Here is a 13,971-nt window from a genome sequence, read left to right as displayed (position 1 = left end):
GTGACTTGCAATTTGTTTCTACAAGCTAGGGTAAAACAGTGTCTATAGTCTAAATTCTTTACATGGCATAAATGGTTCTCCATGGTCCAGCCCAGTTTTTTTACCATTAGCTCTCTGGACCCCAACAAATCTGTCACATTTTCCATATTCTCTCTCATTCCCTACCTTTGTATTTCTCCTCCTGGTCCTCCTAACTTGCGCTGACAAGCACCTATCCATTCTTCAAGATTAATTCAATGTTACTTCCTCTAAGAAGAGTCACTCTCCAAGTAGAGCAATGGTTCCTCCTCTGTGTTCTCATGTTATCAATTATAACTACATTTTTTTCTTTCTTTTTTTTTTTTTTTGACAGGCAGAGTTAGACAGTGAGAGAGAGACAGAGAGAAAGGTCTTCCTTCCATAGGTTCACCCCCAAAATGGCCACCACAGCCAGCATGCTGCACTGATCCAAAGCCAGGAGCCAGGTGCTTCCTCCTGGTCTCCCATGCGGGTGCAGGACCCAAGCACTTGGGCCATCCTCCACTGCCTTCCCGGGCCACAGCAGAGAGCTGGACTGGAAGGGGAGCAGCCAGGACAGAACCAGCACCCCAACTGGGACTAGAACCCAGAGTGCCGGCGCCGCAAGCGGAGGATTAGCTTAGTGAGCCACGGCGCCGGCCTATACAATTACATTTCTAAATGAATTTCTGTTTTATTTCTCCATCTCCCTCATTAGGATATGAGGCAATGAAAGCCATAAAAAGTGATCATTATATTCTCAGTGTTCACTTTGGCAGTGTCTAACCTGTAGGCATCCAATTACTGGTTTGCTAAGTGAATGAATCTATCTAGAAAACTATAGTGGGAATCAGCAAATGTTTGTGGGACTTAACAAATGCACCAGTACAAAAACGTTAATCTCAATGGGCCAATAAAACACAGTGCACACTGTTATTATACACTAGAAGAGAGGAGCTTCCTGGCTCCAAACACAATGAAAAGATAAGGAAATGGAAGAGCTAATTGCCTGGTTTGGTCAGTTTATGCTGTATATCTGTGTTGATATATTGCTGTACCCCATAAAAATGTATAAGTATTATATGTTAATCAAAAATCTGAAAAATTTTAATGTAATTCACTGAAAACTGAACAATGTTTAAACAAAATCCAGGCTAAATATTTAAAGAATTACTTTCATACTTACAGATGTCCCTTCTGCCCAAATGACTGCTCCAACTCCTGTTTTGTGATCCTCTGAAAGATATATGTCATTTAATTCAGTAAAATCAATGACCTATTGCTTCCCAAACAATATTTTTCCAAACATAATAAAAGCATATATTGAAATATACTTCATAAATTTAGTAGCAATCTTTGACATCACTAATTCCAGAAGAGTATTAAAATGAATACTTCTGAGTATGAAATAAGGGAGCTAGGTACCCAATACCCAGACAGGGCGACTATCAACTCAGTCATACATAATGCGTACAAGAGTTCATGGAAAATGTTTATTATGAAAAAACTATGCATGGGGGCAGGTGCTGTGGCACAGCGCATTAAAGCCCTGGCCTGAAGCACCAGCATCCCATATGGGCGCCGGTTCTAGTCCCGGCTGCTCCTCTTCCAATCCAGCTCTCTGCTATGGCCTGGGAAAGCAGTAGAAGATGGCCCAAGTCCTTGGGCCTCTGCACCCACGTGGGAGACCCAGAAAAAGCTCCTGGCTTCAGATCGGCACAGCTCCAGCTGTTGCAGCCATCTAGGGAGTGAACCAGCGGATGGAAGACCTCTCTCTCTGTTTCTACCTCTCTATATAACTCTTTCAAATAAATAAAATAAATCTTAAAAAATGCATGGATTTCAAAATTTTTTGAACCAAAATGGACTTATTTTTTAATTCAATTTTCCACACTTTTAGAAGTGACCTCAGACATAGAGACTACTAAGATGGCAGTGCTCAGAGGCAGATCACTGCAAGACCATAACTGGAATTAAGTCAACTTCATTGATGCTCCACTAACAGTTTCTAAATTACTACCTAACAGATGACAAAATCAGTTTTTCATTTAATGGATTTAGTATAATAACAGTTCACAGCAATCAAATTTATCTTCTCTCAGCATATAACAATATAACCACAGAAAAGAAATTTTATGGAACTGTTCTTTCAGAAAAAGTTCAAGCTTTGAGCAGTTAAAACTGGCTAAGACACCCACATCCCAAATAGAAGTGCCTGAGTTTGATACTGGGCTCTGGCTCCCGATTTGAGCTTCCCATCAATGCAGATCCTGGGAGACAGCAGTGATAAGTCAAGTAGCTGGGTCCCTGCCACCCAAGTGGGAGACCTGGATTTAGTTCCTGGCTCCTGGCTCCTGGCTCTGGCCCTGGTCCAGCCCTAGCTGTTTTGGGCATTTGGGGAGTGAAGTAGTAGATGACAGCACACACACTCTCTCCCTACACTGTCTTTTTCTCTGAATGAGCAGATGGGAGTTCTCTTTCTCAAGTTAAAAAAAAAATCTTTATGGACTTTCCCATCTATGGCTGGAAGATACATGAGGGAAATTTTGATTTAAAGAAAATGCTGTTCTTTTCCTGACCTTCTTGGTTTACCTGAGGGGAAAAAGAATGCCATGCTAGTGACATCATGCTCATTTTTAAATCAAATGGCAGAAGGTATAAACATAAAGTTTGCAGAACTGAAGCTTTTGCAACAAGTAAAGCTGTACTTAAAACCAGTAGTCTGAAGGAGAAAATTTTAAAAAAAGAAACTCTCTATATGAAGGATTTACTGAAGATTCTTTTTTCTTCTATATAAGGATGAGTTTCAAATTTCTAAGACAAACAGGAATTACGAAAAACATAGTATTTAACAAACTCTTTTAAATAAAGATTTTCTTTCATTTTGTTTTTATTTAGAAAGGCAGAGAGACAAAGATCTTCCATCTACTGGTTCTGTCCTCAAATACCTGTAATGCCCAGGAGTGGGCTAGTATGAAACCAGGAGCCAGGAGCCTAGAACTCCATCCAGGTCTCCCACAGGTGTGGCGGGCACCAAAACACTAGATTCATAACTGCTGCCCCCAAGGACAGCATTAACATTATGCTGGATCAGAAGTAGGGCCAGGACTCAAACCCAGGCAGTGCGAAATAGGATGTGGGCATCCCAGGTGGTGTCTTAACCATTGCACCAAATGCCCTCCCTGAAAATCTTGATAAGGGACTAATACAGTTAAATAGATGTGTTTACACAGAGAAAATAACAGCTATCTGGAGATTAGGTGAGCCTAGTTTCACCCTACAGTTTCCTAAAAAGTTAATCCTTCCAATGATAACCTATTTAAAAACCTATTTTTGGCCGGCGCCTCGGCTCACTAGGCTAATCCTCCGCTTACGGCGCTGGCACCCTGGGTTCTTGTCCTGGTCAGGGCGCCGGTTCTGTCCCGGTTGCTCCTCTTCCAGTCCAGCTCTCTGCTGTGGCCCGGGAAGGCAGTGGAAGATGGCCCACTGCACCCGCATGGGAGACCAGGAGGAAGCACCTGGCTCCTGGTTTCGGATTGGTGCAGCGCGCTGGCCGTGGCAGCCATTTGAGGGGTGAACCGACAGAAGGAAGACCTTTCTCTCTGTCTCTCTCTCACTGTCTAACTGCCTGTCAAAAAAAAAAAAAAAAAAAAAACCACTATTTTTTCCAGTTAAACTACAATTTGTGCCATTATTATATTAAAAACCAGGATGTCTTATAAGTGTTAACTTCAAAAAAGTTACAATACCATAATATAATCCCCCATCTCCAGTTTCAGCAAGCTCAGGTTTTCAAATTATATCATAAAGTATTTGATTAATTCATGTTAAGCACTTTTTAATCCATGATCTCATTTTCACCCTAAAGACAAGACAGATAAAATTTCCATTTCTAGATGAGAAAACGTGCAGAGAACTTCAGTGATTAAAATTGAACCCTGTACCCACTTGCCTTTCCTCCACTTCTCCCTTTGGCATTAATGATTCAGGAACAAAGATTTCCATTTACTGGGTGCCCCCTGGGCACCACGCACCACAAAAAGGCTGAGTATTCGGTGGTGAGGGAAACGCTAGTCCCCATGGCAGTGGGGAGGGCTGTGAAGAGGAAACAAACAGGCCATCTGCGCTCCACTCTGAAGGACATGCCCATGAAGCTAAGGCTGTGCAGAGTGTAGGATGATGGCATCCGTGGAGCGGAAGCAAAAGGAATTTTGGTATAAACAAAGTTTGGTTCCTCCCTAGACTTTTAGGGTTTAGGTTGACAAGGAGAGAATATTAATCAATGGCTTTATGCTAATTTCTAAGGTAACTGGCACAAGAATACATTAATAAAACCAAAGCTTTTATTGTGAAAACAAATTACCTATCCAACCCTTAGCAGGCCAGACAGGATGGAGAATTGTAAATCAGGCCTTTTTATGGGTTTTTGTCCCTGCCTGTTACCTGAATACCCATCTGACTGTCAATTTTTTTTTTCCTTCAAAATTGTACTTAAAAATCCCACTAAAAAACCCACTTTGGGTTTTTTCTTCTCTTGGAAGCCCCCCTCCATGCCGCTCTGGCTGGAGGCCTTTGCCTCTAATAAACCTATGTAAATCTCAAAACAAAACAAAACCCAGCTTCACTGTGAGTTTTAAATAACATTTATATTAAGCTAAAACATAAAATGAAAATCTGAACTATAAATATGAAGTCTGTTTTTCCTGATATCAACACTAAATAGTTTTCACATTATGTTCTCTTAGTCTCAGATGCCTGTTTGTTTTAGTCTGGGGACAAACTAAACTGTTGGTAGGGTGGGGTTGGGGAGGTGTGGGGATGTGATTTTTTCCATCAGCTCCACTGCCCAGCCCAGGTTGGTTGCAAGAGAATACTCCTTACCAAACAGGGATACATTTTCATCCACACAAAAAGGAGTGAATTTCACTCCAGCTCCAAGGCTGGTGACAAAAGAAGTAATTTCTTATGTCTTTTTAAGGCTGTAATTTGTAGAAAAACAACTGTTTCCCATGATCTGATCATTCAGTTTTCTCTGTAAATTCTGATGGATGGGGAAACTTATGGTCACCAAGCCCAACTCCTGGGCCTCTTTGATCATAGGGAGAGAAATCCTCAGCCTGTGGGTGTGGAACCCAGGCATGGCTATGTAGCCCAAGTCCGGGATCAGAGTGGTGTTTGTCCAGGTGTGTCCCATAGGTCATTTGAATCAGTCTCTCCAAGAGGCGGGCAGGCTCAGGAGTCCGCATTTCTCATGGGCTCCCTGCCAATTCTTACTAAAATTACTAACATTTGAGAACCATGGGGTTATGAATTCAATAGTTAACTTTCGTGCCTACCACAGGCCTGCTTTCATCAATGCTGTGGTCCAGAAGGAAGGCACAACCCTTGGTTTAATGAGAAAACAGGACACAAAAGTGGACCATAACTCAGTACTTAAACAAGGTGGATTACAGGTGATGCCTTACTACTCTTTCCAAGAGCCTTAACATTCTTTCACATTTTGTTATCTCCAGGCATCCTAGAAATAAAATTTTAATGCACCTTTGTGGGTCCTCTTATTCATCATTCAAACAATGATTATTAAGCACCTACTTTTAATTTATTTTAGAACTCTGTTAGAGGTTTTAGATTTCATTTTAATCACGTTTTTAAAAATAATGAAATGGGTCAATGAAACCAAACTGAATAGTGTGGATTAAAAGTTTGAATAATGGGGACACACTATATCAAGAGGATATAAAAACCCCATGTTAAATGAGATGCACATGAGTCAGCTAGTTCAGTACCTGACATGTAGTAGGTGCATAATTAATTGTCTTTATTACTGACCATCAATGAAGAATTGTGGTTCAGAATCCCTTATCTTAAATCTCTTAGCTTTTCAACAATTTGATGATTGTCCAAACCTGACTTAAATTGAGTTCCTTCTAGTCCTTAATTATTCTCCATAGTGCAAATACTTAGATATTTTACTCTATGTATATTAATGCATTGGACTATAAGGCACTGTCCTAGATCCCAATGAGAGTGCTGTATGACAACAGTATATGCAGTCTATGCACCATTATACACTTTTTTTTTTTTTGGACAGGCAGAGTGGACAGTGAGAGACAGAGAGAGAGGTCTTCCTTTACCGTTGGTTCACCCTCCAATGGCCGCCACGGCCGGCGTGCTGCGGCCGGTGCACCACGCTGATCCGAAGGCAGGAGCCAGGTGCTTCTCCTGGTCTCCCATGGGGTGCAGGGCCCAAGCACTTGGGCCATCTTCCACTGCACTCCCTGGCCACAGCAGAGAGCTGGCTTGGAAGAGGGGCGACCGGCAAAGAATCCGGCGCCCCGACCAGGACTAGAACCCGGTGTGCTGGTGCCTCAAGGCGGAGGATTAGCCTAGTGAGCCACGGCGCTGGCACCATTATACACTTTTTAAAATCTGAAAAATGTTGAATTCCTTTTCATCTGGTCTCAGGGGCTTTTGGATACAGGTTTGTGGATTGTTTATCCTTGGATATAAAAATTTCTTTTCTTTAAGATTTATTTATTTGAAAGGCAGCCACAGAGAGGGAGAGAAAGAGAAAGAGAGAGAGAGAGAGAGAGAGAGAGAGAGAGAGAGAGATAGGGAAACAGAGAGAGAGAGGCCCTCCATCTGCTGGTCCACTCCCCAAACGGCCACAATGGCCAGAGCTGAGCTGATCCGAAGCCAGGAGCCAGGAGCTTCCTCCTGGTCCCCCACGCAGGTGCAGGGGCCCAAGTACCTGGGCCATCCTCCACTGCCCTCCTAGGCCACAGCAGAGAGCTGGATCAGAAGTGGAGCAGCTGGGACTAGAATTGGCACCCATATGGGATGCCAGCACTGCAGGTGGTGGCTTTACCCACTACGCCACAGCGCCAGCTCCCTAAAAATTTCTTTTACCCATTCAACATATGCTGTGTTTAGTGCTAAGGAAAAAATGATTAAAATTAAAAAAACAGTTTCTTCCCTGGGAGGTCACAGCGGAGTAGGAGTGTGGGACAGTTGAGTTGCATTCTCTTCAGGATTTGAGTTTCAGACCAAAACCAAAAATCATCCACAGTCAAAAAATTAACCTTGGCGGGGTTAAGCCTTTGCCTGCAGTGCCAGCATCCCACATAAGTGCTTAAGTCCTGGCTGCTTCACTTCTGATCCAGCTTTCTGCTAGTGTGCCTGGGAAAGTAGAGGAAGATGGCCCAAGTACTTTTGGGCCCTTGCGCCCATGTGGGAGACCCAGAAGCTCCTGGCTTCAGCCTGGCCCAGCCCCGACTGTTGCAGCCATTTAGGGAGTAAACCAGTGAATGGAAGATCTCTCTTTCTCTCTCCTGTCTATATTTCTGCCCTTCAAATAAAAAAACAATCTTTAAAAAAAATTAACCTTGAAAAATCATTTGACTTGCCTATCAAGTGTATAAGCATGGCTTTGTGTGCAGAATTCTATATAGTAATAGTGGATAAATTTGTAATTTAACTATACAGTAACACAGAGTACCAAATAAAGAATATGGATGTAAACTTATATCGATGCATACCGCATCTTTTAAATACTGGACTCACAAATGGTATAATGTGGTGTTCTCCTATCAGAAGCAAGAGTTACTGAGATGAAGTAAAAGGATAGCAGATTCTTATCCCCTGGAACAGAGGCAGCACTCTGCTGAATTCTAATTAATGAAGGGGAATTGCTGAGTTATACTTACAACAGCTGCCCCCATTTATGGTTGTGTCTCCAGAATGGTTTATAGAAAAATCCTTTACATAGCTGGCATTAGCAAAGGGACTAACACATAACCCATGATATAAGAAACTAGGTTAAATCAGACTTGTACAAATATAGTTATTTGGGACCATATGCAGGTACTTCCAAAAGTAACAGAATCAAAAGGTATGGCTATTTTGATGGAAAAAAATGTATAAAATTAATGCAGTCTTTTCACAAGGGGCATTTTCTATTAACTTTTTGGATACCCCATGTATACTTGTATAAAATCAAATTCTTTAATAAGAATTGAGTAATTATTAACCCTTGCAGAACCTTTAAAAAACATAGGCCTAGCCCACACTTGGCTAGCAGCCTATTTTAACAAAGCTGGATTAGGGGAGGAGCATCTGTGGTTCATGCAAGTTTTAATGGTGATGCTGCCAGCTGACAACCTCTGTTCTTCTGAATTGACTTCGACCTGTGGTCTCTTGTCAGACTATGCTTAGAACCAATGACATCTGTTGGACCTTTTCTGGTTTTCTCTTTTTCTTACTTGGGATAATTTTTAAATCTTACTATAATTCACAATGCAGACAAATATTAACTTTCCTGCTCCCCTGCCTACATCCCCCCCCCCCCTTATCACAAAGTTGCACTTTAAAAAGTGCTCATGAGTCTTTGAAAAGTCTCACATCTGGGATGATGTGAAAATCCCATTCCATAATCGGAAACAGATGCATCTTCATCACAACAAATTCCCAAGTAACATTTTGTTTCCACTTAACACAACCTAATGAAGTAAAAATGTTGATTTCTCAATGAGACATAATAGCAATCAAAAGAATCTGTCACAATCAACATTCCTTTACCTTGATTTTACCAGTTATTCTCAACTCATATTTTTGCAATATTTAGTAAAGTTTTTATTTAATAAAACAAAATATTGAAAAATTAACAAAAATGATTTTGCTTCCTTCTCCTTTGCCTTTTTGTTCAATCTTTACAGGAGGGCTCAATGAAAAAGAAATCACATAAGCAAGGGGCTAGACACTCGGGCCCTGATTAATACATGTGGTATTGCATTTAGGCCACAAGGAATCCTAAAACTGCTCAAAGAAAGAGTATCTACTCAGGGGTCTCACTAATTTCTCTATATTGAACAAACAGCAAAACACCAGTATCTAAGAGTAAATGAATTCTACTACACATGAGGTGAATACCACTTTACTTCTGAAACAAATACAACCCAAACCAATCAGCCCCAATTTATGAACTAAGCATGTAACTCACCAGTTCGATATGCCAATAACCTGGCCTGAACCATGCAGTGCCTTGCAATTTCTTGTGGTAAACTTTGATTGTGAATCTCATTAATCTGTTCTGGATTGCTACAATAAAATCCGAAGTGTTTAAAGCTGGGCACACTGGAAGCTACTGTGGCCAAAAGCAGGATAAGGTCTTTCATATTTTGCCTTAGATTGCTAAAATATGGGTTTTCACACAGGTTCTCCAAACCTATTGTCATTAGTATTTGCTTATGCATTTCTTCATTTGAAACCAAAAATAACATTTCATATTCTTTTATTCTTTCTTGTTTACATTCAGAATAAAAGTCAGTGTTAGCATCTGGTAATGTTTTTGTAATCTTTTGAATAAAGTCACATTTATAAGAAGTCTCCTCTACAAACTGCACCATATAACACACCAAAGGTTGAAGTAGGACACACACATGGGCCCTGCTGTTTGACTTCAATCTTTCCACGGCTTTGGCATCTAACTTTGCATCTTCAGAGCTAGAAGCCTCAGTAAGCAAACTTATTTCTGGATCAGCAGGCCAATATGAAATCCGGTTAACTCCAGCTGAAATATAAAATAGGAAAGGCAGTTATTTGATACAAGATGAATTGACCTATCCACCCTATCATTGCAGTAAATCAAGAAGTTCCAATAGAATTAACGTCTTCACCTATTATTATTAAGGGTTAATACAATGAAGTAAGATGTTAGAAAAATTTAGCATATACAAGGTGGTTTCAGGCATTCACTGTGAGTCCTTGAAAGTATTCCCTACTTCATTGTGGATATGGGGGACTTCTGTAAATAGCATAGCTTTATAAGAAAAAAATAATGGGCTGGTGCTGTGGTGCAGTGGGTTAACGCCCCGGCCTGAAGTACCGGCATCCCATATGGACGCTGGTTTGAGACCCGGCTGCTCCACTTCCAATCCAGCTCTCTGCTATGGCATAGGAAAGCAGTGGGTGATAGCCCAAGTCCTTGGGCCCCTGCACCCACATGGGAGACCCAGAAGAAGCTCCTGGCTCCTGGCTTCAGATCAGCGCAGCTCTGGCCTTTGCGGCCAATTGGGAAGTGATCCATCAGATGGAAGACCTCTCTCTCTGCCTCTCCTCTCTCTGTGTAACTCTGACTTTCAAATAAATAAATAAATAATTTTTTAAAAAGAAAAAAACAACTAAATCCTGTATTTCCTAAGACAACAAAAATTAGTGAGAGTAATGGTATTGTTTAAAATTTCTACAAATATATTTAATATTTAATATAAAATATATTATATATTATATAAATATATTTAATATTTGGCTTAACAGCTGGAGTCTCAGATATCCTTCTGTTTCCAATCCTATGTAATAGGCTGTTTTCATGTGGCCTTATACAGATATGGATTTGAAAAATAAGTACTTTAACAGCTTTTTTAAATAACTATGAGTATTCTTCTTTGACACTTCAAAAAGTTGATGTGGGATAGTTTCTTAGGGGCTAGTTACAAGATGAGATCTGAAACCACACCATCACAAAATCTTCTGTCACACTGCAGTCCATCAGTCTGTCTCATAATTAGAGTGACTCCTTTACTCAAGCATGGTTTGTAGCATCATGTGCTTATTGTTTGGAAATCACTGATTTACTGATTTTCAATTTTTTCCCATTCATGAGCATCACCACCAATTGCATCAAAAGAGTCTAAATATTGGGAAACTGTCAAACTTAGAATGATGGATATTAACTTTTAAAAATTCTCAGTTTTGCTTGAAAGCCCAAATTTTATCACTGGCAACAAATATTGTTAGTCATTTCACTTCTTTTTTTGAGAAAATGTCTGCAAAATAGCCAGGCTTTAATAACCAGTTCATAGTGTTCTTTGAAAAAAGTGGATAATTCAGTTTGCAACACAAAACAACCTCATAAATGGTTTTCCTCAAGGCAGTATTTATACTTAGTTTTGAAACTAAAGTGCTTTATATCCACATCTTCCCACAGAATATTAAAAATACATGTACTCGAGCAGACTTGCTTTGTGAAGAGACAGTTCATGAACAAGAGTCTTTCAGGCCCTGTGCAGTGGAGGAAGCTGAGTAGCCACCATTTCCAGAGCTGGGGCCGTGTTTTTATAGTACAATGTACACAGTCCTTTGCCTTTATTTCATAAAGTTTCATATAGAAGAGAGAGGAGAGCATGTCTTTACTTGAAAAGCTCTGGATCAAGAATTCGGGTTGGGGGCAGTGGGTTGTCAAAGGATCATTTGAAATTTTCTGCAGTATTAAGCTGGTGCTTAAAAAGAATAAAGAAATTTCTAACAAAAAAAGGGCTGGGATTTAATAAAATTCACCATTCCTCCTGTTTCATTGAGGATGTTCTTATGTGACATTAATTTCCTTCAAGTATAATGAGGAGTACAATGTATACCAGTGCAGTTTGGCATCTCTGCCTTGCTTCATGATTCGGCACCAGGAGTTTCTCTCATCATTGTTTTTGCATCATTGGTGCAAATGTAGTATTATGGAAACACCATTGGTGCAAATGCAGTATTATCGTGGAAATAGGGCTGACCTCATGGACCATCAGGTGTCCACTGGCAGCATGCTGAGAGCCACTGGGCTGAGGGAATGTTTGCTTTGTAAATGAGGAAATAGTGACTGTAAGTGAAATCAATAGCCTGAGATTCAACTATGCTCCCTTCCCAAGATAACTAAATAATACATGAGCACCTGAGGTCATTGGGAATGCTTTCAGCAGTCAGCTCAGTATAGATGCAACCATCTTTAGTATTCATTCTTCTCCCTAGACTCCAGAACAGACCAGTCAACAATGTTCCGGCTCTTTCACATTCTTTCCTTTCTATAGCAATGCTGCCAAGTGAATCCTATGTTATATCCTGCCTCATGCAATGTGCTACTGATCAAGCTTCCAATCTCTTTATTTCTTCCAGTTCCAATTCAGTAACAACAGCAAACATAATTTCAATCATGTTACATCCTGCTTAAAACTTCAATGGCTCCACATTGTAACAGGAATTATAAGTCAGTTGAATATAAGTGATAAAATGAATATTAAATCTGCCTGGTTAATTGAAAAAGGAGAAAAATATGTCATCACTACTTTATAACTATCTTCTCAACTGGTAACTGCAGTAGGGGAGACCACACAGTTGGACCACTATCACAGATAACTACCAGTTTGAAATATTTGTTGTAGACCAGGAGGTTTCTAGTCCCATGACCATTTCTTCTGGAAGTTCTTCCACTGACTTAAACCTAGATTTAATCATTACTCATAGGACTTTGTTGTAAATAAAAATAGCTTTTTCTAAAAACAGGTCTAGGGTCCCTGTTTTGTAAGATAAAGTCTAAAACATACAGTTTTTCAAAGTTCTCCACTAAGCCCCAATCCATCAATCATATCATTATAATCCATCTGCTACTATCATCCAAGAACACTAACCCGAGAACTTCACTATATGCGTCTTGATGACTACACTAGTGCTGTTCCCCATGACTAGCACTACATTCTTCCTACTTTGCATCTCACTCACCAAGAACCAGCTAAGCCCCAGCCTGTCCTAACATGACAACCTGCAAGGATCACTATTTTTCCCCTGCGATTACACATCACTTACTAGTGTATTATCACTTATTTGGTGCTAGATGATGTATTCACATTAAATTGCCATCTTGGCCCCCAAGTAACAATTTGAGGGAAAGAATTAGGAACTACATTAGTGTGCTTGTTTGATCTGCCAGTGTCTATATACAAGATAGGTTTTTAAAAATATTTATCTATTTATTTGAAAAGCAGAGTGAGAGAGAGGAAGAGAGATCTTCTGTCTGCTGGTTTGCTCCCCAAATGGCCACAACAACCACAACTGGGCAAGGCCAAAGCCAGGAGCCAGGAACTCTATCCCAGTCTCCCCATGGGTGGTAAGGACCCAAGTACTTGGGCCAGCATCCATTGCCTTCCGGGCACATTAGAAGGAAACCCCAGGACTGTTTTCAGATATATATTTTTATTTCCAAATTACCCCTATGGTATTCAGACAATTTGTCCCCACTGACTGATCTCAGAGAAAAGCTTTTAATCCCCAACAAAACCTTATCTGCACTTGCCATTTTCAAACAAGCAGAAAAAGCAGGAAGCCATAGGACTCTGATATGGGATGCTAGCTTTGCTAACGGTGGCTTGACCTGCCGCACCACAATGCCAGCCCCAAGATACATATTCTTTTCAACAGAAGAAAGGTATGCTTACTTAGCTGTAAAATAGAATCACGGAGGAACACAGAGGTTTATGAGTAGCCTCGTATGGCACAGATGGACGGCTACACATTCAAAATTTGTGCACTGTCTTTCAAAATGCAGACCTTGGGAGATAGCTACCCAGCTAGGGACTATAGATTTCATGTTTTCTGATTCTTTTTCTTACACTGTGTCACACCGTTTTCACATATTATTTTTACTTCCAAATTACCCCTGTGGTATTGAAGCAATTCATCCCCAATGATTGCTCTCAGAGAAATGCTCTTAAACCCCAACAAAACCTTATTTGCACTTACCATTTACAATCATTTTCAAACAAGCAGAACATGGTTTTCTGGAAAAATAAAGATCACAGTTTTTCAGCCTTGACCCATGTTTAATAAGAGCAATTTGCCCAGCATGTAAATCTTCACTAGAACAGTGGAGACCAACAATTTTCATGTTTTTCACTACCACAAGACCAGTTCTCTTCACCTGCGTCAAGATATAAGATAATAATTTATTAGTTATAACATCTAATGATATCATGAATTGCACTTAATTTATTAATAAAATGAAAGTTCTTTATCTGAACACATTTTGTGCAAAATTTACAAATTTCTCCATTAAGCATAAAATTTCTGAAAGTTCAGTGTTGACTTTGGATCAGAAGTTTTCTAAACCAAGGCTCTTACTAACCAAATAATTAAGCATGAAATTATCAAAAACTTATTCTA

General features: G+C 40.1%; 1 protein-coding gene across 6 annotated transcripts in view; it reads right to left on the bottom strand.

Annotated features, from left to right (window-relative positions):
• CDADC1 (cytidine and dCMP deaminase domain containing 1) overlaps positions 1-13,971 on the bottom strand; it is a 51,358-nt gene that overhangs the window by 21,651 nt on the left and 15,736 nt on the right. For all 6 annotated transcript variants that reach the window (XM_002720745.5, XM_051832271.2, XM_051832272.2 and 3 more), the window contains 3 exons: positions 13,552-13,729; positions 8,996-9,565; positions 1,184-1,233 (listed from right to left, as the gene is read on the bottom strand). In XM_002720745.5, the coding sequence (XP_002720791.2) occupies positions 1,184-1,233; positions 8,996-9,565; positions 13,552-13,729 (798 nt within the window). The remainder of the gene's footprint in view (positions 1-1,183; positions 1,234-8,995; positions 9,566-13,551; positions 13,730-13,971) is intronic.

This window comes from Oryctolagus cuniculus, chromosome 9 (assembly GCF_964237555.1).
Source record: "Oryctolagus cuniculus chromosome 9, mOryCun1.1, whole genome shotgun sequence".
Lineage (NCBI taxonomy): Eukaryota > Metazoa > Chordata > Mammalia > Lagomorpha > Leporidae > Oryctolagus > Oryctolagus cuniculus.
Note: the sequence above shows the minus strand (reverse complement) of the source record. Positions and strands in the feature narration are given on the sequence as shown.